The sequence below is a fragment of the Suillus fuscotomentosus genome (genome assembly GCF_016647785.1).
Source record: "Suillus fuscotomentosus strain FC203 chromosome Unknown F5891scaffold_9, whole genome shotgun sequence".
NCBI classification, from domain to species: Eukaryota; Fungi; Basidiomycota; class Agaricomycetes; order Boletales; family Suillaceae; genus Suillus; species Suillus fuscotomentosus.
Window position 1 is genome coordinate 651,217 of NW_024539521.1, and position 27,483 is coordinate 678,699.

The 27,483-nt window shown below is 49.1% G+C and overlaps 10 protein-coding genes across 10 annotated transcripts; 4 read left to right on the forward strand and 6 right to left on the reverse strand.

The window, feature by feature from the left end:
• Positions 1 to 38: 38 nt before the first annotated feature.
• On the reverse strand, positions 39 to 3,800 carry F5891DRAFT_754380 (glycine cleavage system P-protein-domain-containing protein). The gene is made up of 13 exons (XM_041373117.1): positions 3,338 to 3,800; positions 3,226 to 3,286; positions 2,575 to 3,177; positions 1,820 to 2,523; positions 1,589 to 1,768; positions 1,416 to 1,535; positions 1,321 to 1,368; positions 1,131 to 1,267; positions 708 to 1,083; positions 423 to 655; positions 284 to 369; positions 208 to 230; positions 39 to 157 (listed from the first exon to the last, which is right to left on the reverse strand). The coding sequence occupies exons 1-13, from the start codon at positions 3,743 to 3,745 to the stop codon at positions 122 to 124; spliced, it is 3,015 nt and encodes a 1,004-aa protein (XP_041230262.1). The 5' UTR covers positions 3,746 to 3,800; the 3' UTR covers positions 39 to 121.
• On the reverse strand, positions 3,771 to 6,472 carry F5891DRAFT_1257637 (uncharacterized protein; the record flags this gene model as incomplete). The annotated part of the gene is made up of 11 exons (XM_041370055.1): positions 3,771 to 4,339; positions 4,400 to 4,671; positions 4,722 to 4,799; positions 4,850 to 4,959; positions 5,018 to 5,079; positions 5,136 to 5,254; positions 5,306 to 5,624; positions 5,676 to 5,810; positions 5,861 to 6,051; positions 6,114 to 6,224; positions 6,380 to 6,472. 11 exons carry the CDS (start codon positions 6,470 to 6,472, stop codon positions 4,270 to 4,272), a joined length of 1,560 nt encoding a protein of 519 aa, XP_041230263.1. The 3' UTR covers positions 3,771 to 4,269.
• A 1,208-nt stretch (positions 6,473 to 7,680) lies between these two features.
• On the reverse strand, positions 7,681 to 10,020 carry F5891DRAFT_976881 (uncharacterized protein; the record flags this gene model as incomplete). Its single annotated transcript, XM_041376652.1, has 10 exons — positions 7,681 to 7,888; positions 7,944 to 8,074; positions 8,128 to 8,490; positions 8,532 to 8,742; positions 8,799 to 8,923; positions 8,987 to 9,094; positions 9,420 to 9,560; positions 9,619 to 9,787; positions 9,842 to 9,938; positions 9,996 to 10,020. The coding sequence occupies 10 exons, from the start codon at positions 10,018 to 10,020 to the stop codon at positions 7,681 to 7,683; spliced, it is 1,578 nt and encodes a 525-aa protein (XP_041230264.1).
• Positions 10,021 to 13,559: 3,539 nt separating this feature from the next.
• On the forward strand, positions 13,560 to 14,330 carry F5891DRAFT_1184103 (uncharacterized protein; the record flags this gene model as incomplete). The annotated part of the gene is made up of 1 exon (XM_041366391.1): positions 13,560 to 14,330. One exon carries the CDS (start codon positions 13,560 to 13,562, stop codon positions 14,328 to 14,330), a length of 771 nt encoding a protein of 256 aa, XP_041230265.1.
• A 484-nt stretch (positions 14,331 to 14,814) lies between these two features.
• On the reverse strand, positions 14,815 to 15,915 carry F5891DRAFT_1184104 (uncharacterized protein; the record flags this gene model as incomplete). Its single annotated transcript, XM_041366392.1, has 5 exons — positions 14,815 to 15,023; positions 15,073 to 15,475; positions 15,528 to 15,654; positions 15,715 to 15,823; positions 15,876 to 15,915. 5 exons carry the CDS (start codon positions 15,913 to 15,915, stop codon positions 14,815 to 14,817), a joined length of 888 nt encoding a protein of 295 aa, XP_041230266.1.
• Positions 15,916 to 17,953: 2,038 nt separating this feature from the next.
• F5891DRAFT_976884 (uncharacterized protein) lies at positions 17,954 to 18,879 on the forward strand (the record flags this gene model as incomplete). Its single annotated transcript, XM_041376653.1, has 6 exons — positions 17,954 to 18,166; positions 18,188 to 18,239; positions 18,297 to 18,393; positions 18,448 to 18,616; positions 18,675 to 18,815; positions 18,865 to 18,879. 6 exons carry the CDS (start codon positions 17,954 to 17,956, stop codon positions 18,877 to 18,879), a joined length of 687 nt encoding a protein of 228 aa, XP_041230267.1.
• A 556-nt stretch (positions 18,880 to 19,435) lies between these two features.
• Positions 19,436 to 21,540, reverse strand: F5891DRAFT_754538 (uncharacterized protein). Its single transcript, XM_041373118.1, has 3 exons — positions 21,411 to 21,540; positions 20,437 to 21,361; positions 19,436 to 20,383 (listed from the first exon to the last, which is right to left on the reverse strand). Exons 1-3 carry the CDS (start codon positions 21,511 to 21,513, stop codon positions 19,495 to 19,497), a joined length of 1,917 nt encoding a protein of 638 aa, XP_041230268.1. The 5' UTR covers positions 21,514 to 21,540; the 3' UTR covers positions 19,436 to 19,494.
• A 113-nt stretch (positions 21,541 to 21,653) lies between these two features.
• F5891DRAFT_1126463 (ubiquitin-related domain-containing protein) lies at positions 21,654 to 22,085 on the forward strand (the record flags this gene model as incomplete). The annotated part of the gene is made up of 4 exons (XM_041364092.1): positions 21,654 to 21,668; positions 21,719 to 21,749; positions 21,801 to 21,900; positions 22,010 to 22,085. The coding sequence occupies 4 exons, from the start codon at positions 21,654 to 21,656 to the stop codon at positions 22,083 to 22,085; spliced, it is 222 nt and encodes a 73-aa protein (XP_041230269.1).
• A 252-nt stretch (positions 22,086 to 22,337) lies between these two features.
• F5891DRAFT_945363 (uncharacterized protein) lies at positions 22,338 to 24,775 on the reverse strand (the record flags this gene model as incomplete). The annotated part of the gene is made up of 3 exons (XM_041374617.1): positions 22,338 to 23,189; positions 23,252 to 23,750; positions 23,805 to 24,775. The coding sequence occupies 3 exons, from the start codon at positions 24,773 to 24,775 to the stop codon at positions 22,338 to 22,340; spliced, it is 2,322 nt and encodes a 773-aa protein (XP_041230270.1).
• Positions 24,776 to 25,892: 1,117 nt separating this feature from the next.
• Positions 25,893 to 27,476, forward strand: F5891DRAFT_1126464 (Vta1 like-domain-containing protein; the record flags this gene model as incomplete). The annotated part of the gene is made up of 4 exons (XM_041364093.1): positions 25,893 to 25,998; positions 26,052 to 26,274; positions 26,328 to 26,409; positions 26,466 to 27,476. 4 exons carry the CDS (start codon positions 25,893 to 25,895, stop codon positions 27,474 to 27,476), a joined length of 1,422 nt encoding a protein of 473 aa, XP_041230271.1.
• Between the last annotated feature and the right edge of the window lie 7 nt (positions 27,477 to 27,483).

Sequence of the window (27,483 nt, forward strand, 5' to 3'; positions counted from 1 at the left end):
TATAGGTGTACAAAGCGTGTGGTTGAGCAATACGCGTGACAAGTGTGTTCTAGAGGAGTAGAAAAATAATCGAGCAAGAAAACACATCTAAAGATGGTCGTAATATGATAAAATTAGCTTACTAAGATGCAAGTTCCTCAACTGTCGGGCAGTCACACTGAAAACAGGAACGGTAAGCTTGGAAGAGTTATAAAATCATTTGCTTACAATAAGGTTAAGGTCGCCGTAGGCTAGATGATGGAAATAAGCCAATGCCTCAAATACCGCTCGAGAGACAACTCACCATCGTCTATACGAGAAACAGTTGGCCAAAACTTCTTCTCGCGGAGCCATGGCATGGGATATGCAGCCTCTTCGCGCGTATAAGAACTACAAGGGCTACTTCAGCCATATTACGAAACACAACCTTGAAAATCACCGACCGGTTCCATTCCTTGTCAGACGCAACCATGAGAGAAAGCGGATGCGGCGCGTTCTTGAGCAGATTGTTATCCTTGGGTTGTTTGCCAGTGATGATATCTTCCGCTTCCTTCCTGATCTGAATCATAGCATCGCAGAATCTATCGATCTCTTCGAGCGTTTCAGACTCGGTAGGCTCGATCAGCATACAGGTGGAGATAGGCCATGAGCACGTGGGAGGGTGGAAGCCGTAATCCTAGATGCGCCGGTCAACAACAGCAACAACACCCAATTCTAAGAATACATACCTGCAACCGTTTCGCGAAATCCGTCACCTTCAACCCTGCAGTCTTATCAAACTCAGCCAGGTCGATGAGCAGCTCATGAGCAACTTGGCCATTCTTATTCTTGAACCGAAGACTGTAGTATCCTGCAAGTCGATGCGCCATGTAGTTGGCATTAAGAAGCGCGATGTTCGTGGACTCCGAAAGGCCGTTGCCGCCGAGCATCTTGATATAAGCCCATGAAATGAGGAGTATAGAGGCACTGCCGAAGGGAGCAGCTGAGATGGCATCGATGGCGGCATCACCGCCAGTCTTGACCAGGGGATGCGAGGGAAGGAAGGGTGCGAGGTGTTCGGCGACACAGATGGGCCCAACACCAGGTCCTCCACCTCCATGGGGACTGAAAGACGTATGAGCATTTATTAATGCGAGTCATTGCGCACTCACATAGCAAAGGTCTTGTGCAGGTTGAGATGGCAAACATCGCCTCCGCAGACCGCAGGGTTCGTCAGTCCAACCTGTGCGTTGAGATTTGCACCATCCAAGTAAACTTGTCCACCACAGTCATGAATGATCTTGCAGGCCTGTGACGTATGATTGAGTACTCCAGATCAGTATGAAAGATAAGGATACATACTTCGGTAATACCATCTTCAAAGACACCGAACGTCGAGGGGTATGTAATCTGCCCTGGAATGAATTCTAATCCCAATTAATATGAACAAAACTCACCATGAAGACCGCGAGATTATCTTTGTGTTTCTCGGCCTTTGCCTTCAAGTCTTCCAGGTCCAGATTCCCATCTGCATGTGTCTTGACCGGAACAACCTTCAAGCCCGCCATCACAGCCGACTATCACCTCCATCAGTTCATTACTGCTGGACATAGAACGATACGAGACACACCGCAGGATTCGTGCCGTGAGCACTAAGGGGTATTAAGCACACGTCACGGTGTCCCTCCCCGCGGGATTCATGGTATGCCCGGAGGACAGTTAACCCAGCATATTCACCCGCAGCACCCGAATTTGGTTGCACAGAGCAAGCTGAAAAGCCAGTAATCTTGCAAAGGTCGTCTTCCAGTTCCTATCAATAATAATTAGTGTCTTTGTCCTACCACAACTCAACATCACAAACCTTGATGATCTTCCTGTATCCTTCAACCTGCTCGTGTGGCGCAAACGGATGGATACCACCAAACTCGGGCCATGTAAGTGGGATCATGCTGCTCGTGCTGTTAAGCTTCATCGTGCAGCTGCCAAGGGGGATCATTGCATGGACAAGACCAAGGTCCTTGCTGGCAAGGTGGAATATGTACCGGAGCATCTCAGTCTCGCTGTGATGTTTGTTGAAAACGGGGTGCGAGAGGAACTCGGACTCGCGCACGAGCTGATGAGGGAATGCAAGTTCTTTTGGAGCGGGCAGGTCAGCGAGATTGGGCTCTGGTTGCGAGGCGGCGATGTGGAAGGCGCGTATGAGGGACAGGAGGTCCTCTTTGCCTACTGACTCGTCCAGAGTGACACCAACAGTATTCTTGTCCACTCTTCGGAGGTTGAGGCCCTGCAACGCAGCAGCGGCATGCATAACTTCAGCATTCGCGCAGTGCTTTGAGACATCAATGGTGAGCGTGTCAAAGTAGGAAGACGCATTGATTACGCGGAATCCGAGACGCTCGACGGCAAGCTTGAGGATCTGTGTGAGGAAGTGCACTTTCTTTGCAATACGCTCGAGTCCTATGGGGCCATGGTATATTGCGTACATAGCGGCCATGTTGGCAAGAAGGGCTTGCGAGGTGCAAATGTTGCTAGTGGCCTTTTCACGGCGAATGTGTTGCTCCCGGGCTGCATGTGATTGATGAGAACACGAAATTAAAGATAGTAGGGAGGACCTACTCTGCAATGCCAGCCTATATGCGGGGTTACCCATAGTATCTTTGCTCCGGCCAATAAGACGTCCAGGCATTTTCCGCTTGAGCTTCTCTGTGACAGCAAAAAAAGCACCATGAGGACCTCCATAACCGGCAGGAACCCCAAATCGGGCAGAGTTGCCAAGAACGATATCAGCACCCCATTCACCCGGGGGCCGAAGAAGTGTCAAAGCAAGAAGGTCTGTCGCGACGATGACAAGTGCGCCTGCTTCATGCACCTGCTTCGTAAAATCACTGTAGTCGGTGACGAAACCATTCACGTCAGGATATTGAACAAGGACGCCAGCCAGATCAGCACGTAACGCGTCGGATTTGAGCACGTCACCCGCGTCACCGATGACGAGATTTATGCCAAAACCTTTAGCACGCGTCTTGAGAACGGAGATGGTTTGTGGAAGGACCGCCTTGTCGACGAAAAATGTCTTCTTCTTCTGGTTGGACTGCACGTATGCCATGACCATGGCTTCTGCGGCAGCAGTTGCTTCATCGAGGAGGGATGCGTTTGAGACGTGCATCGATGTGAGGGACATGATCATCGTTTGGAAGTTCACCAATGACTCGAGACGACCTGGTGGCACCGTTAGAAGAAAAACTAATGGAAAAAATGACAACGAACCCTGGGCAATCTCGGGCTGGTACGGGGTGTAAGGGGTGTACCACGCAGGGTTCTCGAATACCTATGGACACGATCAACACAATGCTGGGATAGCTAAGAGCGTGTGACACACATTCCGCAAAATCACAGGGGGCACGACGGCGTTGTGGTACCCCATGCCGATGAAGCTTTTGAACTGCTCGTTCTTCCGACCTAGCCTTTTTGCATTTGCATGAAGCTCTGTCTCGCTCAATGCTGGGATGGACGCATTGCTGACGGTGGAGCTAGCAATACGGATGTTGTGCGGCACGGTCGCAGCTAGAAAGGACTCCATGGAGTCAAAGCCAAGCTTTGAGAGCATAAACTCGGTCTCATTGTCGTCTGGTCCAACATGCCTATCAGTAAAAGTGTCCAGTGACTCGAAGAGATTTGCTGGAGACTTTGCAGTGGCGAGACCGCGAACTGAAAGAGACTGATATATAGAACGAGCTGCAGATTGCCTGAGACGAGACGAGGCAATCACGATACGCAGGGCCGCCATGATAGGCCAGATGATGGCTGTATGAGAGGAAGAGGTGGACGGGTGAGTACGGAATTGAAAAGGAATGGGTGACACTCAGTGACCTTGTTCACCGAGCCAGATTTTCATTCACCGAGTAGTATCATTACGCGTTTGAACACTGCAGGATAATCTTATCGATAGGCCTCTGGGAAGCTGATAAATGGCCGATAAACGAGATGCTCGCGGTTTTCGTGAGAGGCATCCCATCGATTCACTAGCAGGCAGATGTCGTGTTGGTAGACGGCCAACAACCTGCGCTATTCATTGATCACCGCCCTCTATTTGAATCCCTTCGAGGATGCTCGGGGACCATTCTGTCCCATTTATGGCTACTCGAAAAAACTTTTTAACCTTTACACATAGTTATCTAAGCGCTCAGCGAGATAGACTATCTATAGCCGACGGAGTCACTGACAGCAGTCTCAGTAGCACTAGTCCTAGAATCTCCCGTCACAACCGAAGCGGAGTCCCGCCAATTTTCCAATAGACTCATCAGCTTACACTCACGACATCAGCGCTAAGCCATCTGTGCAGGCAACACGAATAAAACTGACGACATCCTCCGCATGTTTCCTTGTCATTAAATTGTTAGGGTCAGCATTCGTTGAGAAAGAACACGCAGGGCAGGCGTACGGTGGGTCTGTGTCGTCCGCATTATGCGCACTGTGCAAGCCGTTTTGCTCGATGTCTTTTGAAACAGTCCGGAATGCGTCCTTGGCGCTGCGTGTACCAGCAGAAGTGAGTTTTCCCTCGTAGTAGGCGGCCGTGGAAAGAATACGGGACAGGGTGTTGGATGCGCTGTCAGAACGCAACGACGCCCCACGGTCTACGGACGTGGGTTGTCCTAGTGATTCTAGAAGTAGCGTTTGCTTTCTAATCACCGCGGAAGAGCGGACGACTTCATACTGAAAGACTCCTATGAATTTAGGATATTCAATTTTTTTAACTAACTTACGATGAACTCATGAACGGCGGTGGGTGTAGGTAAAATTAGGTCTGCTTTGCGCAAAGCAAGGTCAAGTAACCGGATAGTCTGTCAAATACGGTCAATTTCACTTCAAAGTCACATCGAAAATCTCACACCTCCTGGACTAGACGCTCGATGCCTCCAGTGGTCACCAAACTATCTAGCTTGCCGGAAAGAAACCCAAGTAAGTCAACAACAGCCTTCCATAATTCAAGCCAGTCGTATTCTGAGCAAAAATGCCGTGTCAGACATCAAGAGCAAGCAATTAGGTTAAATCAACTTGCCTAATCGTATTCTTTCCTTCTGTAGATACCATATGACGCGATGGCACGTCCAGATACACGTACTATCTCACCGCGAACAATCAGTCTTGGTAAAGGTCAGGAAATAAACGAAACACACGTGAACGTGTACACCTCGAGCCGCTTATGTAGATTATGGCGTAGCCATAATACACAACAATCTAGGAGTGCGCAGATTGGTGCACGCGTAGACGATGGCACTGGAAGGAGTGGAAGTCTCTGCATTCATTTCAGTATTAGTAGTGAAATTGGACGTGTACAAGCAATGACCTGCCGACACAGCCTGATTGCCTCCTTCGAGGAGGCAGGCTTACAAAAGACCGACATTATAGCTGCATTCTCGGACATCACAAGAAGTGTGTTCAATGCAAGGTTTGCATAAGCCAACGTGCGGGGTGACGCCGAAGACGAGGCATGAGTCAACACATAGGATGACAATGAGAGGATGTTATATGCTAGTGGGGGTACCGGTGCGCTCTGTTTGTTATCAGATGGTTTGTGTATCATATCCACTAGCACCTGCGCAAAAGGCGGATTGAAGAAAAGGAACTCGAAAACGGGTAGGAGTGAAACAGTCGCCTCGATGGGTCTGTTTTCTTAGTAAGAGGAATGCGACATAAAGCTTGATAGTTTCACGTACTGAGTCTTAAGGAAGTCTCGAGGTACGTCGAGTGGCTGCATTGCTAGTGCACGATCGGGTAGGAGAGAGGTGAACAGGGCTCCGACGCTCTTTGCAAATGTGGGGATCGAATCGTCCGAGATTTCTTGGTATGCCCTACCACCGAGTCAGCTAGGAATCTTCTGTAAATGCCCGGAAAGGCGCACTTGACAGCAGCATCGAGTGCAAACCCTGCTGCCCAACAAATCTTGCGCATGAGTTCTGTGTCTTGCGTATCACGTATGCGCTGGAGGTATGGATTAAGCCTCGCTGCATCAGATTTGTGAAAATTCGCTAGAATAGAGAGGAGGAGCGACGCTTCAAAAGTAAAGCGTTGAGTATCTGGGGATGTGATGACCTGTCACAAGCAACGTCATTCCCTCAGGACCGATAACAAAACCATGGAACAGTAATATGTACCTTAGCGATGCAAGGAAAGAGGTCTCGGCGCAGGAAGTATGCGCCGGGGCTTAACTGACTGATGCTACACATGAAGACAACAGCTAGTTGGAGAACCTGGTGTCGAAGAGCCTCTAAAACATGGTCAAGCAAATAGGTCCACATCAATCGTTCTCAGAGCGTACCAGAAGCATCATTATCGCCCAATACATCTGCAATCATCCCAACAAATTCCTATACGCGACCGTGAGTCTATAGTGGAGATGAAGGTGTCGCATCGACCATACCATGAACACCCTGTCGGCCTCGTTCACACTATTAGCAAAGATCTCCATCACCTCCCAACCTGCTAGGTTCTTGGCGAGCACAGTGTGCAGCATGATAGAGAGCGTGTCGATGGCGTGGCCGCGGGTCTCTTTGCCCTTGCGGTCGGCTGCAAATACGGTGCAGACAGTAAATAGGGCATGGAGCACGAGCTACTGGCGGGGATTTGTCTGTCAGTACCATAGTGTTGGATGTTGGACAATGTGGATAACAGACCTTGTGTGAAATGAGGCACTCGTCTTTGGAAAGTGTAGATAGAAGACGCGTTAGAAAGGTACGGTCGGGCTGCAGGGACAGCAGCTCTTGCCAGAAGCGCTGTTCATCGTGTCCAGGAGAGATTTGTGCTGGACTGAGACCCTATGCGTCGTGTCAGGACTTTCAGGTCGTGCCGTAGTAGTATGCTTGCCTGGAATAGTTTATTGATAATAGTTACATACCTTGAGCTGACGGGCCAGGAGCTTCGCGGTACATTCATGAATACCTGTACAATGGTAAAAAGACAGTTGTGGTCTCCCGCGTCGATTATATACAGTGGTGGTACTCTAGGTGTCAGTGGGGGTGATGCGCAGCTAATGATGGACGCAACACGCCCCTTACCAAACAAGCGCCGCATGTCGGGACGTTTCAACAAAGTTATATCAAAATCAGCAAAAGATAGCTTTGCCTATCCTTGCGACAGCACATGCAAAACAAACAAAAGTAGCCAACGCCTCTGAACACGTTTGTTCACGAAAGATCTCTATCATCACGCGTGCTTTTCTTTCCGCTGACACAATGCGAGGCCAATCCGACGCATATTGAGCCCTATTGCAACGCGTTCATTCTGGGATCGCTTACCCTTGACAAGAACATCTATATACGTTTTAAGGCGTTTACCCCTCGATACATGATCGATAATCCGATCCAACAACTGATCCTTCGTACCCACAAAAAACCGCGGCTACAAAAAATATGGAGAATACTAATAGCCCTCCGCCTGAGATGTGAGTCTGGAACGCGGGTGCAGTCTAAATCGCTACAAATGCTCTGCGCAATAAACCAAAGATCGCCGCCTGATATAGCAGAAACATCCGCTGACGTCAACTCGTCCAGTATGAACTCAGCCAAATTCGAAGGCGTGCCAAACCCTGCGGCGACCTCACGACATGCAGTGTAATCACAATGCTTGAGACGTGCGTCCGAAACGACATTTGGGGGGGAAACATGTGAAGTGCGATTTGAAAGACATCGAGAATTTGCGCGAGACACAGAACGAGACGTGCCGCTATGAGACCCTGCCCCTCTTGCTCGGTCCAGATCTAGATCCCGAGACCTCGGACTCATCGGCTACACGCTTGAGGAAGCTGCGGTGCCATGAGCGGTACCGATTGAATCCGGTCTGCTTCATCGCTGCCCGCAGTTCCTTGCTGCACTTGTTCCAATCGAGCAGCTCCCTTGGTGGAGACCAGTCCCTCATGGCTTGGAGTGAGTCGCTGGAAACAATCGAATTGATGAATTTACAATCATCAGTAAAATAGCAGTGCTTACAGGAGCGTATCGTCATCTGCGTGCTCAGTCTCTAGGTGGTCAACAACTGTGTCGCGCACTCTCTCCAGCGTGCGTTGGAACATGTTTTGAACTTTGGCGAGGGCCTGCTCGCTCTGGTTGGGGTAAAGTACCTCATAGTGCGAATGCTTAGCGTTAGTATTAGAAAAATCCAAGGAACACGTACGGCACTCGCATAGTAAGCATGATGTCGAGAGTTGAGGTTCAATCGCCTGTTAGGAGGACGGATCCAAGTGGTGATGGTGACCGTCACAGGATGGTACCATGTATGAGAGTGCGACGCTAATGCGCCATCTTCCGACCGCGTCAACTCCCCCATCTGAACTCCCCTCCGATCCAACTCCTTCTCGACACCCCATTCATACGTGGGTGAAGCGTGCATCCGGGATTCAGCGATGTTGATGTGAGTGGCGGCCAAAACGTGCTCATTCTGATTGCCAAACTTCTGCAACTTCGTGACGGCGCCTTCAGCAGTTTGGGAGACGGACACCTCGAATGGCCAGTAGGGACGGATGTCGGCATCACGGGTCTGGAACATTAACACCAGGTCCGGTACTCCGAGGTGATAACCCTGAGTCTCATCTGAGGAGGAAGTTCTGCGGTAGCGGGCGCGTCTACCATACGCCCCATATGGATGGGTAAGGAGACCTCGAAGTCGTCAGGGATGGCGAGAGACTCGACGATGATCCCCATCGCAGTGCGCAAAGGCACAAGGATCGACTCGTGAATTGGGCATGGTAGGGTGGCGACAATTTGGTGGAGGCTGGGGATGTATGACGGTCTGAAGCAAAACACAAAATCAGTTCAAATTTGGAAAAGGAAGAAAAAAACACACACTTGCGAATTAGTTTATCGTCACATCCGATAGCATCCAAAACATATACATAATCATCTTCTGTGACGTTCGAAAATACCTCAACTTCGGGCCCATCGCCACCGTTCCGAATTCTCCTGATAATCAGCTGGCGCAAACCTGCAAAACTTTAAACATAAATTACATGGTCTTGAACTTGCGACAGACGTACCAGGATCTTGCATGACTGATTCTTCATTATTTTCTTGTTTCGTTTCTGGTGTTGCCTGGGGTTCCTTTGTTGCTGCCAGGCTTGAAGTTGACTCCTATGCTGCTGAATCTGCACAAATATTATTGTGCCCCCCCGAAATAAAAAGTGTGCCCCCCCGAAATTGAATTTGTGTGACACCCCGAAAAAGGAAATTGTGTCGCCCCGAAAACTATTGTGTGTCGCCCCGAAAACTGCAACATGTGTCGCCCTGAAATTATATCATGTCGCCCCGAAAACAAAAGACTCATGCCGAAAAAAAAAGTATGAAAAATTCAGAAAAGTACTTTATTGAAGGCAAACTTGAGTGACAATTGTAGACTAGTATGTATACTACTGGATGACTACCTGAATACGATCCATAATTTGACTCTTCTTCCTCTACAAGTCGAGTAACCATTGCCTTGACATCACCTTCAATTGCAATTGCCTCATCGAAGGCTTGCTTGATGTGCCTCGAAAAATTGATGGCAGTTCCTTGTCTGCAGACACCATCTCGAGCAAGGGTTGTACCATGCTGGAAACAGGGTTGCATACTCTGTGGCACCAGTTGTCAGCAAAATTAAAGTGTGGAGCTGCAAACGAGACAAAAATACCATGACTGTGTCAGTGGCACATTTCACCACTACCTTGAGGGAGACATCCACATAATTTCCACCAGAACTACGGCCACCATGAAGCTGGCATTGCTCTGGATCCATGATAGCATGAAGAGTAACCCAGTTCATTGCATAAGGGGCATAGAGTTGGTCTGTGTGAATGGGGCTAGTAGATGTGACATCAAAAAGTGGCATTACTAATTAGATGCAATCCACTTACGACTCATAATTCTGTGACATATATGCCTCAGAGGGAGCCCACTCAGCTGTCGAAAAGCAGAGAGGACCACCAGGTAAGTCTAGGGTATACCCAAAGTCTAGGTATCATATGTAAGTTACCAGTAATGAAGATTATACATATGTGAGACACTCACCCAAGTCATTGCCTTTGACTGTCATGGCAGGCAGGCCTGCCTCACCAATTGCCTCGATACATGATGTACTGACCTCAGCAGGGAGACTAGCTATGAGCAAGTTCCAGCTCAAAGCCAGAATTCCTAAAGCATGGGAGTCCTTCTGCTGCCTCGTAGTCATGGACAGCTTCTTCTTATTGGTAAGGTTGTTCACCAGACCAAAGACACGTGCATGACGAGGACTGGCGTTCCACTGTTCCAGCCAAACTGAACCAGCTCCCCCCCATGGGTAGTGTTACAGTCACTACGAGAGCCCCCAGCTACTCGACCAGCCCTCTGCCACCTTGCACGGCAACGACACGATACCCGGGCCTTTAGGCCTTGATGATAGATGACGAATAGAAGATGAATCCGGAAGATGCCGGATTAGGTAAGCGATCTGGATCGCTTACATGATATGACGACATAGGTCTAGAAGACCTATATATGTTATCAAGATAGAAGGCAAGCCTCGTGTTGCCTCATGTACTGATAGAAGGACGCCTCGCGGTCCTTATCATAGATAGAAGACCTGCCTCATGCATGGTATCTCTGACTCGATAGATAAGCACTTAGAACCCAGCTTCAAGCTGAGCTTAGATACGATAGAGTAGCCTTATATAAGGTCGACAGATTAAAGTAGATGTTCCTTACTTTAATCCTACTGGGTTTACCATTGAAACCTTTGTCCTGCTAAAGCTACCTGCTCGACATCAGATCCGTACCTTCAGAAGGACTTGAGACCCCTTCTGCCTGTAACTCGCTATCATCGTTCACCTCCGTGAACGTACGCAACTCCTGCTCTTCTGTAGGAGCCGACCTTGGACTCTCAGCACGAGATATCACCGTTGTGATCGTCGCTGTTAGATCATCCCAGTCCGCACGCGACACACGTCGTAACAAAGGATTAAAGTCCCTTTACTGTACGCCTCCATCACAGGCTACAAGATAACTGATCGCACTTGTTGTCAACGCTACCGACACTCGTAGAACCCCGAACCTAGAAAGGATTTTCATATCCCTGATTTAGAACCCTGATCGTACCGGCCTGACCAGTCGCAAGAATATAAGAACCGCCGTCACTGTGGAAAGCTCCAAGAAAAGGATACCACGAAGATCGTAGAAACCATCTCCAATATGGCAACTACCAGAAACACCTTCGCCGCCTCGCATCTGACCGGGAAGGAGACTCGCCTTTGTTTGCGAGAAAAGAAATGTTTTGTGTGCCACGTCATCGGACACAAAGCCGCGAGCTGTCCGCAATGGACCCGAACCTCACGGAGAAAGATGATCGAAGAAGAACCCCTGCGCGCTATCAAGAAAGCCGGGGCTAAGGAAGACATACGGGTGAACGCCACCCTGATCTCCAGAACGAGAAGCAACCCCATCGCGACATCTATGATCATAGATTCTGGGGCATGTGAGTCCTTTGTCAACCAGGACATAATCACGCAACACCGCATCTCAACGCACCAGCTAGAGAGCCCAATGAAACTCTCGAACGCTGACGGATCCTGCTTCGGAACGAAGCCGATAGAGAAGTTTTGCAACCTCACATTTCAGATAGACGAAAGGGTAATGACCGAAAGGTTTTACCTAGCCGAACTTGGTCCGAAAGACAAGTTCCTGCTGGGACGACCTTGGCTCACAAGCCAGAACCCCGCCATCAACTGGAAGACCGGCGCGGTAACTCTTAGAAGTACCGCAGATTCCCGAAAGAAGCAGAAAGAAATAGATTCTGATCGGAAGAAGAACGGCAAAACGCCCCTCTTCCTGAAAGAAGAAAAGAAGGTGGCATTGAAGAGAAAAAGATCGGTATCCCCGACTACTCCCCGCACCTTCTCCTCGGGCACAGTACCACTAGCCCAGACGACACGAATTGCACCGGCCCACGAAGAGCCGCAGGACGGAAACCCCGTCGAACCTTCAGAAACCGCACCACAGCCCACGAAAACTGTGACGAAGAAAGATTCGCTGCCAAGAATAGACCTTGCAGCAAGAAGATATGAACAGAAACGACCGGCCACTGATCCGGAGACAACTCAGAAGAAGACTTCCAGACCGGCGCTGATATCTGATCACATTTATCCCGAACCGCCACGAACGAAGAAGATTGTACCGGCTGTTCAGCCGATGAAGATTGAAGAAGATCCCGCACCTGCCCGATATGAATTCTCGGCAGAGCCCGCACAAGTCCTTGGGAAGGGACGTGCAATGATGAACGAAGAACCGCCTGTATCCAAGGCGCCCAGACTGGCCCCTGAACCAGAAAAAACTCAGAGATTCGAATTTTCTGGAGAACCGATATCCGTTCTCGGAAAAGGACGAGCAGTCCGAATCGAAGATCCTCCCACCGCCAAGAAACTCAGATTCTATGAAAGTCCTGAGTCCGCAATGGAGGAAGACACCGAACCGGCGTATTTAACCGCCGATGAACCACCGAACTCCCTCAACCTCTCCATGACACCCGCGCACAACCCCGAAGAAGCAGTAACGCTATCTTCAGCTACCGAACTCCCTCCTGTGTTACAAGAAGCCCAGGATATTTTCATCGAACGAATCGCTTCAGTCCATGAAGCATATCGTCAGAATGAAATAAAACAGGAAGAAGAAGACGCCGGGCCGAGTTTTGTCAGATTTATTGACATGAAAAACTCCGAGGATGACGAGGATGAAGACGATAACGCACCCTCTTCGCATGATCTGCGAATGGTAGATATGGAAGGAAACGACTTCGAAGACGACGGCCCACTCCCTGGCCTAGACTTCTGATTGGATATGATTAGTCGGTGACTAATGGCTTAGTAAGGGGGTGAAATCCTCCTTTTACTTATTTTTCACGCCTACTCCACCCTGAACACTGATCAATTAATCCCGAACTCGACCAATTTCTACATTGGTCCGGAATGACCCTAAACTAGATATAGTCCGGAAAGACTCTAAACTACGATTGTCCGAAATGACTTGAAACTAAACGATGAAAGGACGAACCCCGGAAAACTCCTGCAAGCTTCGGGACCCCTCACATCACTGCACTTCGACCACCTGAGTAAAGACCAGATATAAACAAAGGGTAATAGAAGACGATCTCCCCGCTGGACGACCCCAAGAAACTCCTACAAAGCCTTGGCACCCACGCTCGGATCCCCACCTTCGACATCTAATAAAGAACCCAGAAATGGATCTATAGAAGATAAGAAGACTAGACCTCCGGAACGAGGCTAAAACTATCACGAGACGAACTCCATGGAAACTCCTGCAAGCCCTTGGAACCCTCTAGAACCCATCATGGCAATGACGACCACCCTCTGATGACGACCTGATCTTTCAACAAAGATAAAGGATGATAGTACCTATCACGGCACTTTCCCTCTGATAGCGAAGAAGAATCTCGAACACGAGTTAGCCTCATGGCTAGATAAGACGATAAGAGATATCGATAACGATAACAAGTTTAGATTGAAACGGAGCTTGGATTGATCTGGAAGAAGGTTATAAACCCTCTCGATCCTCGAACATCTCTCCCAACGAACCTCCATCATCATCATGACGAACTCTATCGACAACGCCTCTATCAAGATGGCACTGAAGGACTCAGACTATGGATTAGTCCTCAGAATGACGGAAAACAGCGCGTTCAATGAAGCTGCTATCCTGACCCCCGCGTACTCCCAAGCGATCGACGAAATCCTTGGTGATCAAGACGCCAGAACTGCAGCGTGTACATCCCTCACCGTCTGCATTATACGAACCACGAAGCTGCTGGAAGATGTAGCCAATCGTGTTGACCTAGATGAAGCAACTCGGAAACTTGCTGTACTTCATCTGCAACGGCGGATCAGAAACTTCGCACTTCACTTACTCCCCCTCGACTTCTCCGACATCACTGACCTCGCGATAAAGAAAGTTGAAGTGAAGCCCGTTATAGAAGAACCCCGCCCGGTACGCCCGCTGAGAAGAAAGGCGGCTACCATAGATCGTACCCGTAGAACGCTCTGCAAGCGCTGCGGAGGATACGGACATCAGTACAGAAGATGTCCAGATTATGTTTGTTGCATCTGCGATGAACTAGGACCTGACCATCTGTCGGTCCACTGCCCGCGACTCAATGGACGCATCGTACTCCAAGAGTTTAGCGATGAAGAGAAGTTTTTCGAAGCTCTCTTAGATTGGGAGCACAACCACAAGGCGCTCGCGGATCTAGAACTTCAGCATCCCACTGAACTTTCCCCTGCCCCCGAAACTCCCTCAGTACCTTCCGTCTCCACGTCAGCAATTCCCGCACCACCTACTGCTACGATGGAAGAAGATGTTTAGAAATCAAAGTCGGTGACTTTGTGCGTAGTAATGGGGTAATGTTACAGTCACTACGAGAGCCCCCAGCTACTCGACCAGCCCTCTGCCACCTTGCACGGCAACGACACGATACCCGGGCCTTTAGGCCTTGATGATAGATGACGAATAGAAGATGAATCCGGAAGATGCCGGATTAGGTAAGCGATCTGGATCGCTTACATGATATGACGACATAGGTCTAGAAGACCTATATATGTTATCAAGATAGAAGGCAAGCCTCGTGTTGCCTCATGTACTGATAGAAGGACGCCTCGCGGTCCTTATCATAGATAGAAGACCTGCCTCATGCATGGTATCTCTGACTCGATAGATAAGCACTTAGAACCCAGCTTCAAGCTGAGCTTAGATACGATAGAGTAGCCTTATATAAGGTCGACAGATTAAAGTAGATGTTCCTTACTTTAATCCTACTGGGTTTACCATTGAAACCTTTGTCCTGCTAAAGCTACCTGCTCGACATCAGATCCGTACCTTCAGAAGGACTTGAGACCCCTTCTGCCTGTAACTCGCTATCATCGTTCACCTCCGTGAACGTACGCAACTCCTGCTCTTCTGTAGGAGCCGACCTTGGACTCTCAGCACGAGATATCACCGTTGTGATCGTCGCTGTTAGATCATCCCAGTCCGCACGCGACACACGTCGTAACAGGTAGGCTATCCAGCCCATCAGAAATATGTATATCAAACTGAAAGGAGGAAAAACTCACCCTGGTCCCCTTGCGGTCATTGACAGCCTCGTCGATGATACTATTGACATAAGTCAACAGGTCAGGACGCTGGCCACACTTGCCATGGAGTACAGCGAGTGTAACAGATCCTATACACCCAATTAACCACATGTAGGAGACAGAAAGATTATTCATATCCTTGGAATCGACAAAAATGATGCTTTCATCTGGTTCGATCACATACCACAAATCATCCACAGGAACAGAAAGGGCAGTATCCCCACTACCAACCAGATCCTCATTGCCACGGTCCACTAAAAGTGTACCCCGTTTATAGCTGGTTTTAGCAGAATGGTCACGAGTGACCATCCTGACTGTACCAGTGTCTGCAAGGGACTTGGCCGATAGTGGGGTGGCATGAAGGCCCAGGACCCTTGCCTATGAAGTACAGTTTTAGACTAAGCCAGTGATAAGCAGGAATAAAACTCACAATAGTCCTTTTCTCAGAGCGAGCTGCATTCTTCCTCCTGTGGCACTGGAGGAAATATACCTCTAAAGCTTGGTGGAGAGATCCTGGCACCAATCCAGCATTCTTGGTGGTTAGGGACTTCAGATGGCTGACCTGCACACATAAATAGTTAGATCTAACATAGATACTGCATTAGAAACATGCTCACAGAATTTGCAAGGCCTGGTTTATCTCCAAAGCAAGAAGATCCTCCCCAACATCTGCTCCTATCTGAAGTGCATGCATAACAGTTGAATTTCCAGCAAGATGCTCAAAGTCTATGCACCACCAATATATTAGTCTAGACAGTGGCAGTAATATATTACTTACATTGCCTCAGATGAGTCTGATCTGTGGGTTGTGGGGCCATGGTGGTGGTTGGAAAGTGCAGTGGGCAGCAGTGGTGAAAATTTTGATTATGGCATTTTCGGAGTTTTGGTGCTTTTGGGATAGCATATACCTGTTACCACCTTCATTATTATCAGCTGGATAGTGTAGTGGTAACCTGGTCCCTATTGCGATACTGTGTGGGATTTTGGCCAGGAAGTTGCTCTGCTGTTCAATTCTTGCCAATGTCATGATTTAATTCTGTTGTTGGTTATAGTGGTAACTTGGTCACTGTTGGCTAGGAAGCTGCTCTGCAGTTCCACTCCTGCCAGTGTTGAAATTTCATTATGTTGTTGTGATAATATTCAGCTCTGCCAGTTCAACTCCCTCATGTTGCCATACCTCGACAATATTTGGTCTTGCGAGGGGGCTCTGATAAGCTCGACTCAGATGAGGTGGAGCTGTCTTCTGAATCACTGGATATACTCTCAGACTCAGTATGACCATGGTATGCTGAGCTAGATGAAAGAGTGGTGTTCTCCTTCCCTTTTGATTTCACCCACCCTTGCAACACTGACAGTGGGATGCTTTGATGAGTGACTAAGAAGGCAGGAATTGGCATAGTCTGTTTGAAGCGAACAAACTGAGGACTGACCTAGAATAACCACATTTTCATGAAATCCACCTCTCGAATTCGTCCTTGCATTTTGTGCCACCGATGACCCATCAGGGAATTGGATACCAGGAGGAATTACGATCCTGCGCTTCTCTTTGAAACAAAGATAGTATTGGGGCAGATACTGAAAGATCTCGTCTTGGTCCTCCTTGTGTTATGAACTAGGATAGTTCTAACAGCAAAGGCTCGATAGAGCGATCGTGTTGCTGAGATTCGTAAGGCTCTTCAAATAAGAAGAGGTTCGCAGACTTAGTTGAAGGAGTGCTTCAATTAAGAGATCGGTTCAGACGACTTAAGATTGGTGGTCTTAAGCGAAGGAAGTTCTGGGTAAAACCTAGTAAGATTGAAGTGACGTTCTAAGTAATAGTACACGTGCTTAAATAGGAAACTATACGCGCACGGACCAAGGCTACGGTGAGATAGTAGTACACTGGTTGAAGACCAAAAGAGGAATTCAAGACAAAAGAGGAAAGTAGTACATAATGGCGGAGTTATGTGAGAGTAGTCTGAGAAGTAAAGCGATTGTAACATTACCCCCTCACTAAGGTTGAAGCCACCAGATTCAATCATCCTGGTTAGCATGATAGACAGGGTCGTCGGAATACTCAAGGTTGTCCGACCCTCCCTTCATGCGTTCCTCCAAGTAAAGTGCTTCTTCTTCCCTACATTGGGCGGTGTATGCCTCGTCCTTGTCGTTCTCCCAGATTGCGAGGGTATGGTAGAATCCTTCGTCTTTCCATGTTAGCGAAGTGGGGGATTCCCCAGAGTAGTATGGGCAATAAAATGAAAGGTGACCTGGGGATAGTTCCTGACAGACACGGCAATAGTATTCGGGACAGTGGACTTGTCTGTGCCCAAGCATTTTGCAGTACCTACAGACGTGATTCTCATCGGGGTTAGAGGTTGCCCGTAGAGGCGATGGGCCTGGTTTCGGGCTGAGTGCCTCGTCAGCACTGGTAGCGCGCTTCTTTCCTTTATCGGTACGAAGACGCTTGCTCCGTACTCCTCTTTTGGAGGGTGTGGTTCGGTGTATGGGATGCCTGATGGCGACATCTTGTCGCTCTGCCTCTGCGATTAGCTCAGCAGGAATGGCAGGTTGGGTTCGTCCCAACGCTTGTACGGGTACGATCCCGTCTGTGAAGGTGTGCGATGATAATGAGTCTGGGATGACGAGCGGGGGATGAATATGGAGTGTGGACAGCGCGTTGGTTAGGTCCTGTACTTCGTAGTTGCATGTGGTTAATTGGGTGTATAGGATCTGTTACACTCGCTGTACTCCATGGCAAGTGTGGCCAGCGTCCTGACCTGTTGACTTATGTCAATAGTATCATCGACGAGGCTGTCAATGACCGCAAGGGGACCAGGGTGAGTTTTTCCTCCTTTCAGTTTGATATACATATTTCTGATGGGCTGGATAGCCTACCCATGGGGGGGAGCTGGTTCAGTTTGGCTGGAACAGTGGAACGCCAGTCCTCGTCATGCACGTGTCTTTGGTCTGGTGAACAACCTTACCAATAAGAAGAAGCTGTCCATGACTACGAGGCAGCAGAAGGACTCCCATGCTTTAGGAATTCTGGCTTTGAGCTGGAACTTGCTCATAGCTAGTCTCCCTGCTGAGGTCAGTACATCATGTATCGAGGCAATTGGTGAGGCAGGCCTGCCTGCCATGACAGTCAAAGGCAATGACTTGGGTGAGTGTCTCACATATGTATAATCTTCATTACTGGTAACTTACATATGATACCTAGACTTTGGGTATACCCTAGACTTACCTGGTGGTCCTCTCTGCTTTTCGACAGCTGAGTGGGCTCCCTCTGAGGCATATATGTCACAGAATTATGAGTCGTAAGTGGATTGCATCTAATTAGTAATGCCACTTTTTGATGTCACATCTACTAGCCCCATTCACACAGACCAACTCTATGCCCCTTATGCAATGAACTGGGTTACTCTTCATGCTATCATGGATCCAGAGCAATGCCAGCTTCATGGTGGCCGTAGTTCTGGTGGAAATTATGTGGATGTCTCCCTCAAGGTAGTGGTGAAATGTGCCACTGACACAGTCATGGTATTTTTGTCTCGTTTGCAGCTCCACACTTTAATTTTGCTGACAACTGGTGCCACAGAGTATGCAACCCTGTTTCCAGCATGGTACAACCCTTGCTCGAGATGGTGTCTGCAGACAAGGAACTGCCATCAATTTTTCGAGGCACATCAAGCAAGCCTTCGATGAGGCAATTGCAATTGAAGGTGATGTCAAGGCAATGGTTACTCGACTTGTAGAGGAAGAAGAGTCAAATTATGGATCGTATTCAGGTAGTCATCCAGTAGTATACATACTAGTCTACAATTGTCACTCAAGTTTGCCTTCAATAAAGTACTTTTCTGAATTTTTCATACTTTTTTTTTCGGCATGAGTCTTTTGTTTTCGGGGCGACATGATATAATTTCAGGGCGACACATGTTGCAGTTTTCGGGGCGACACACAATAGTTTTCGGGGCGACACAATTTCCTTTTTCGGGGTGTCACACAAATTCAATTTCGGGGGGGCACACTTTTTATTTCGGGGGGGCACAATAATATTTGTGCAGATTCAGCAGCATAGACTCCATGATAACGGTGGGAGCTCGACTTTTTGCAACATTTATCGCAGGTGTTGAATGCCTCTTGACATTCACTGGGGATGGTCCTTTGAATGGTCCAGGAGGTGTGGAGGGCTGGGACTGCCAGCCACTGTTGCACTGTAACAAACCAACGGGAGGCATGATTTTGAAGGGGTGATTCCTTGTTAGATTTGGCACACCTTACAAGTGAAAACTGCGGCATAAGCCGGTGTTTTCCGCTGTCAAATAGGAGTCACACAGGAGCAGCCTGATAATCATGATAGGAATAACCATGACAAATGATTGGGATTAAAACAAGTCACAGGGTAAGCGCCCCCTACACTACGACCTAAACAGCCCATCATACGCCGCATAGACCATTTCAACCATCCAATTCATCAACGCCTCGTCTTTCATCCTCACGTCCTCCATCATCCTCCTAACGCCCACAAACGCCCGTCGACCCCTCCGTTCGCCCTCCAGTTCGCCCCCAATATCTTCCACCACATCGTCGCCCTCGTCGTCTTCTACAACACCAGGGAACCCAAAGTGTTCGCCATCCACACGGGGAGCAGTCTCCGAGGTAGCGACGAATGATGAGCGGAAGAGAATACGGATGATGAGCAACGCGGTAAGTGCAGCCGAAGGAGGATCAGCGACAGGCCGGGTGTAGGATATGTTCGTTTGCCTTAGAGGAGGGGGCTGTCGTTTTGTGGGGTCTGTGAAGGGGTACGATTCTCCGTCGGCGGTAACAGTAATTGTATCATCTTGAGAAGGATGTTTTGCAGGTGGTTGGGAGCTTGAGAGATGGGTGAGGAGATGAGGTCGTAGTCGTTGTTTTGATGTCGATGGCAATGGACATGTGGCCCAGAGACATGGCGGCTCGGGGTTCTCGGACGATTCCAAATGTTGAAGGAGGTGGTCGTACAACTCTCCGGGGGCCTCGAATGGCGAAGCTGAACACTGGGAGCGCTCCCACAAGCACTTGAAACGAGGAGCAGCTTCCGTATTTTTACGCCTGTCCACACCACGCACGACAAAGCGCTGTGGCGGCCCAGGAAGGACCATCGCCTGAGCCTGAGGAAAAACGACATTGACATTTTTGATCACATCTGATGCGACCAGGACGGGATGGCGGTCCGCGAAGGGTGTAAAGGCATCTTTGTAAAGAGTCCAAAAATCGACTTGAGTGAGCTCTCCATCTGGTGTTGCAATGAACATGATTTTCATCCTGCAAAAATAACTTTATCGTATCATAATACAGCCTGCATAACGTGTACTCACCACTCATAACAGCGCTGGGGTTCAGGCATGGAAACTAGGGTCTCAAGCTCCTCTTTGGTAAGGTCATGGACGGGGATCACGACCGTTGTTGCTGGGATGGCGCGAGAGACTGCACTAATATCCACGTTTACGGTCTCTTCTACTTGTTCAGATAGAATAAAACTAACAAGCACGCGGAGAGTGCTTGGCATGAGAGGATGATGCAGAAAAGCCTTTACCATTGGTGGGTGCGAAAGATGGGCATATAGGTAGTTCAATGAAGCTTCTACCAATGCTCGATCGACAAATAGAGGCAAGTAACGTACGGAGGCAGCGAGCGCTGGCGAGTTTGAGTCCAGGCGACGTGTGTTTTGTATGTTAGACAAAAGTTGTGCCAAAAGGGTCAAAGCTGAGATGATAAGGGAGCGATTCGACGAGTGACCTGCAATTTGCAGCAGAGTAGGGAGGGGGTCTTTCTTGTTCGAAGCAGGATCTGGTAGGATAACGCCCAGGGATATGGCCTGCAGAAGTTCTACGGCATTGAGAACGAATTCAGCATTCATATCCGTATCTGGATCGAGGTTGGTGAGGGCGTTAAATAGTAATGGGAGTGTTCGGGAATGATTAGCTAGCTCATATGCATTGGGTTCATTCGTGGCCGAATTGCGAAGGATAAATATGGATTCTAGGGCATGCCGTCGCTTTCTGTGTTCAGCATCTGGCATAGCAAATAGCCGATACTGCTCTGCCATTAGGTATCCTTCTGTCGCATACCACTCCGGCCATTCGAACAGTGCGTCTGTTAGACCAGGAATGGTTTTCAAGATGAATTGATCATTTGCACATAATCGATACAGTCTATCCAGCGCCCATGCAATCTCCGAGTTTATGCCGGAACGTATCGATAAGACCATACGGTTGCTGGGTGTCGCCTCAGTATACCACCCTGAAGACACACATAAATCAATGAAATTTACATGCAAACAGGTACCCACTTTCATAGTCATCTGTAACATTTGGTCCGACACGCTGCACTGGATGTTGCTGGCCATATTGCCTGTAGACGCCAGGCGTCGTCGTCCGAGGTGGGATGGCCATGGAGGAAGGAGAGCTTTGACACTTAAGTTCGGAGCTACGCGCAGTCACGCGTCAGTCACGCGTGATGCAATGTCGGCTGTCACACAATAGTACGTGATCATAGCTTGCCGGAATCTCATCTCCTCATCCCAGTACTACTCATGCCTTTGATCGAGGTTTGTCCTGCAGTTCTAGAAGAGGATAGCAAACACTCACTTAACCGCAGGTGATTGCAAATGATCGGCTGGGCCGGAAAGGTGAGTGCACACAATTTCATGATCCGAATCCTAGCTTGAGCAATCTACTAGTCCGAGTCAAATGCAGCCCAGATGACACTGTGGGTGACCTGAAGAAACTCATTGCCGCCCAAACTGGTACAGACTCTAAGAAGATTCAGCTGAAGAAATGGTGAGCATCCGCTAATTGCTACGACGCTCTCCCTTGTCACAGGACTGTGTCAATAAATCATCATATACGTTTCCTTCACACATACTCATGACACTGTTCTCCTTGTCAGGTATACGATTTACAAGGATCACATCACGCTCTCAGATTATGAGATCCATGATGGTATGAGTTTGGAGATGTATTAGCGTTCAATTCACGGAGTCCCAAGAGTACGAGAGAATGGTCATGCAGAAGTAGACACGAGACTGTTTTTTGTTGAGTCGACTTCCTAGTACCATCATCTACAATCATATCATGTATTAACAGCTTTGTGCCAATTAATCACTTGTTGGAGGGTTATATCACCATCTGACGAGTCAAGTTTGAACTCTGTTACACTATGTCCTTTCCGCACGAAACCCTCAAACTACTCACAGATCACTACAGATCGCCTTCTATCACACACGTCGGGTGCCTGGGAGCAACGTTGATACCGTTGGACGTATCGCAGGGTCATCTAATATCACAGGTGGTCTGGGAAGGATCATCGACGAGCTCCCAAAGTTCGAGATTCGTGACTTCTGCGTCTTGATTGCATCTGCTCGATGGTCGGTAAATGGCTTGACAATTACCCAGCTTGCGCCTGGACTCTGCATTCGCTCCTCAACGCGACGAGAAAGGAACGTCGTGTTTGGCGTGCTTTCGGCCTGGGAGGGTTGGAACTGGATCGGTGTCGAACGGGGTCCCCGAGGACGCGCAAGGATATGTGGTTCTACCGCACTGCTTGAAGCTGTTATATGTCTGGCGAAGCTTGCAGTGCCACTGGGTGTCCCCGGATCTTGATCGACATCCTCCTCGGATACGGGGTGGAGAATGTTTTCACGGTGTCCGATGGTGTCCGCAGACTGAGAAGGTGAGTAAATAGACGCCGAATCTACACTCGTGTTCGGGTTTTGATGATGTTCTTCACTCAAGACGGGCATCTCGTCAATATTATTTGGCTCTGTGGCAATTGTTATGTCCCTGGCATATTTCATACCAGGGACCGTTTCGTCGGTCCCTACAAGATCCCTGCTTGTAGCACGCGACTTTCGGTACCACGATTCACGCTTCGTAAACTCTGGCATAGGGCGTTGCCTGTTTTGAGTGTGAAGTGGCACCGTAGGTGGAGGGTCGAGCGAAAGAAAGTTGACGATTCGAATTGGCAAGATGACGTGTACATCCGAGGAACATCTTCCAATTCCTACACTTATGCGAAGCGTGTATTCGACCTCCAGCAGTCGTGTTCGGGCAATAGAGTGAACGTCGGGCTACAATGATAATCACAGTTCGATTACCACAATGCAACCAGAAAGAGATTGTGGCGGCTTACCGGTAATATCACAGAGTGGTTGAACTCGCTCGTCTGACCGGGAGCGACACCTGTCCACCACCCTTTTGCGCTCGCATGTCCCTTAGAGCAACGCTGTCCCAACTCAAGGACGCTTTCCGTCACGCACTTTGCCTTGGTTGAGGTTTGACAAGCATCCGGATCAGCATCCCCAGCATCCAAGTGTGGTTTTGGCTTGAACACGGTCAGTGTTCGTATTAGCGCAATGGCGGCGCCTTTTACTAATTTCTTGCAGTCATTGACCACTCGGAAATGAACGGTGCAACTTTGGCCGGCGACCCAGTGGTATCGATGGATACGGGCCGACAACCTGATTTTTCCTGGGCCACCCATAAACACTCTAGTGGCAACCTCTGCGACCAGCGGGCGGGAGTTTGTGGCAAGCGTGGAGACGACATCTAGACGTGGCCATACCTCACAGTCGCGGGAGAAGTGAACGATGGATTCTTTGGATGTTGCGGAGTCCTTGACTTTGATCTCTCTGATTGATTATCAGCAGATGCGGGTGATAGAACACAGAAGCTCCGACACTTACGCCATAACAATGTATTTAATCGCCACTCCGCAGCTTATGCTTAACACTCCTTTCGCCATGCCGCAGCCACTATCTGGAGGAAGAAGCATCACGAATGGAAAGACATGGACGCCCTCTTGCGCTTCGGCCCAGCCATCCTCATCGGGTGGTGATTTGAAGAGACCTTTCCACGATGGAGCAATTTCCGATAGAAGAGCTGAGTATTTATAAAATGTGCACTTGCTATCCTTCTGCGGTATGCACTCGAATCCGACGACCCTGACTTTCCCCTGAGAAAGCAGCAATGGTGTATCCTTCTTAGAGCCTTTTTTGATGTGAACCTTGACTGTCCCCCTGAGGTAGCTACCTTGCACACAAGTGTGGTTCTCGAGTATGATGTCCACTTCTACACGCGACCTCCACCTTGCCTTTTCTCGCACAATGGGCTTGAAATCGGTGCCGAGATCTCCGCTGCTATCTGCGTTGCGTAATGCCGGGTGAGGGTGGACAATTGCACCGGGCTCCAATCTGGAATTCGAGTTTCCAAGAAGGGGCTTGATTTCTGCGCCGTTCTGGGCAGGGGCGACATCGACGTCGAAAAGAGTCGCGCTGGTGGCCAGGCTGGCCATACTTCCGACCACAGGACCTGGGGCGGAAAGGACCTTTCGAGGTGGTGGGGCAAATTTTGAGCTTCCCGGAGGCATGAGAGACTCCGTTGCTATGCGTTGGCCAACGCGGTACCCGGATTCCCCAGGCTTTCCATACACGTCGAACTCTACCATCGAATCCCCGACTTCTGCTAGGAGGAGACCTCTCATGGCACTCATTGAGCGCAAAGCTGGAACGGCCATCTGGTTATCCGCATCAGCGCTGGAGGGCTGCACGCGGCCCCGTTTCAAAGCCGAGTGACCGGTGGCTGCCTTGAGCTTGAGAGACGGTGTTTGTGACCGCAGGACGATATCAACGCCTTGAGGTTCGTGCTTGCTTGCCATTGGCATTCGCGAATGATTGTTCCTTGCAGATACAGAGTCACAAATCCATGTGAACCACGATGCTGAAAACTCAGCTTTGAAACTACTTCAGTTCTGACCGCCAGTCTGATTTGAAATTGGCGTCGAGCGCAGCTCCTTCATTGAGACCTACATTATAATAAAAAGGCACCATAGACGGATATGTTAGTATCCTACTCCGAAAAAGGCCTCTGGGTGAAAGATAAATCCGCCGAAGTGCGCAGTTTCCACCTTCTTAGCGACCGACCTGCTCACAGATAAGTGTTTGCATGATGAAATATGTGAAATACGTAGGTATACCAATACCCGTCAATCACAACGATGTGGAGCTCTGGTTCTTAATATTGTGACAAGCCCGTCCCTACGGTGCCTCAGGTCTATAATAAACATCTTCTCCCTTATCTGCGGAGAGGACTGGTACTCCACTGAAAGTCACCGTGTTCTCTTGTCAACGGGATTCTTGAAAAAAGGTTAGGTTCGCACCATCGCAAATCCAGCACCCATGCAACCTCTTGTAGGAATATCATCAATATGTTAGCACCTTTCAAGTAGCCCCACGTCATGCAGCCGTTACTCCGAGTATGATTCTGGTTCATTGATGTTCCGCCAAGCTATGATTAAAATGATGCCATGCTTCCGCATGACGCTAGTACAGGTAAACGATGAATTGGTACTTGGTTTGATGGGAACGTGTTGGCAGCCAGGAAGCTCCATGTTTTGCTGTAGACATGTCGCTCGAAGTCGGAACTAGACAAAGACGCCCATACCGCCAAACAAGGACACGAACTGACGTCAAGCTGTGATGTTCCGAGTCCCGATGACTTCGGTTTCCTGACAGCTAATGATTGAACTTTGAACTAAATACACAGCTCAGCTTTGCGTGTCCTCGTTGCAGGCGCGAGGCCTCTCACAAATCCACAATTCACAGCTTGCTTGCCCATCCACCATCGGTATAAAAACCCTCAGGCTTAAGGCTATAATTTAGTTTTCGAATCGTCAGCACTTCAATACTACACCACTCGTGACTTTAACTTACCCTTGTATACATTCATCCGCCGCAGTACTTACTCGCGAAACTCCCCCTTGATCAGTAGCCATCATGTCCCTTGGTCTTCCACCGGTGTCGGCAGGTCTCAAGTCTATAGCGCCGTACCTCCAACGTGCTGAGGAACTGGTCAATCAACAACCAGTTGTGGCATACTGGTGTACGGGTAACCTTTACATTCAAGCACATCACATAGCTCACGGAAGTGTGTAGGCGCGTACTATGCAGCACAACTTGGCATCAATTTGAAAGCAAAGGATGCTGCTTCACGTACACTGCTTCTAAATCTCCTGAACGCACTCGAGCGTTTGAAAACAGAGATCGGTCCCAGTGACACTATAGATAGCGAGCCTGCGAGCGCAGCGTTCGTCGAGAACTTTGCCCTAAAGATCTTCCGCATCGCCGATGATGAAGATCGCGAAGGTCATGCAACAAGGTATTCAGCTATCATTGTTTTAATTTCCGGTAGATTGGCTCACATCTAATTAGATCAACTGCGAAGAAGTTTCTTGCCGCAGCAAATTTCTTCGAGGTCTTGAAAGTATTTCCAACGACGGATATCTCCGATACAGTAAGTCGTCGTGGTATCATGCAGTCGGACGACATTTGTCTAACGTACATTCACAGATAGATGGCAAGATTAAATATGCTAAATGGAAGGCAGCTGATATTGCAAAGGCATATCGGGAGGGTAGGAAGCCCACACCAGGTCCTGCCGGGTCTCAGTTTGACCTAGAACCCCTCCCTGCTACTTCTGGTGCTTCGGAGCTACCTTCGCGAGTTGAAGATCCCCAGACCTCCTCTTCAGCAACGAGCCAATCCCCCACATTGCCTCAAACGTCGCATTATCGACAGACACCATCTCCAAGGATGAGTCCAGATGATATCACTCGTGCCAATCGCTTGCATTCCCCTCGCCATGACGATGAATCGCTGAGCCCCGGGTGTTGGAGTACGACGGCAACTCCAGGATTTGACCTTGCTCAGGATAACAGCAGTGTCAGTTTGGACCAGGCAAACAACTGGCACGAAACCCCTCTCAATGGCAGAGGGAGTCAACTTCGTAAAGCCTGGATTAGCACCGACGTGGAGGGCACGACTAGCGATGAAGAGCTAGTCCGAGATCCGTTGCTTAACGGATCATCGCCTAGTCAGGTTCCGTTCTTGCCATTTGCTAGCGAGTCTCGGCCGTCCGTATTCGAGTCCTCATCCCCACCCAAAGAGCGACCTGTTATATATGCACCGACAACCAGAGATCATGTTTCCCCCACTCCTCCGCATCCTTCCTTCCTTCCTTCAATCTCTCCACCGAGAGGCTCGCCACCGCGAACCCGTGTTCGCGGTCCTTCAATATCGTCTCAAGAACTTCCGCTTGGATTTGTACCCTCAAGTCCAGTACCTCCGCCCATGATTCCTCCCCCGCCAATGCCCACAATATTTGCACCTTCTTCACCTCCTCGCATGGTGCCTCCGCCTCCAGTTCCCGCCCCTTTACCACTGAATAATTTCCAACTTACACCCACTATCATTGCCAAAGCACAGAAGCACTGTCGCTTTGCTATTTCCTCGCTTGATTACGAGGATGCTGAACAAGCGAGAAAGGAACTCAGGGCTGCGCTGGCTCTCCTCGGAGGTTGAATTGATG

Bases quoted from the DNA above. Each gene is read 5' to 3' on its own strand.
- F5891DRAFT_754380 (XM_041373117.1), bottom strand. From the start codon at position 3,745: ATGGCGGCCCTGCGTATCGTGATTGCCTCGTCTCGTCTCAGGCAATCT. The intron at 656-707 runs GTATGTATTCTT...CGGCGCATCTAG, and splicing joins ATTTCGCGAAACGGTTGCAG to GATTACGGCTTCCACCCTCC. The intron at 158-207 runs GTAAGCAAATGA...TCCTGTTTTCAG, and splicing joins ACGGCGACCTTAACCTTATT to TGTGACTGCCCGACAGTTGA.
- F5891DRAFT_754538 (XM_041373118.1), bottom strand. From the start codon at position 21,513: ATGGCCATCCCACCTCGGACGACGACGCCTGGCGTCTACAGGCAATAT. The intron at 21,362-21,410 runs GTGGGTACCTGT...GTGTGTCTTCAG, and splicing joins TGTTACAGATGACTATGAAA to GGTGGTATACTGAGGCGACA. The intron at 20,384-20,436 runs GTGAGTACACGT...TTATTTTTGCAG, and splicing joins CCCCAGCGCTGTTATGAGTG to GATGAAAATCATGTTCATTG.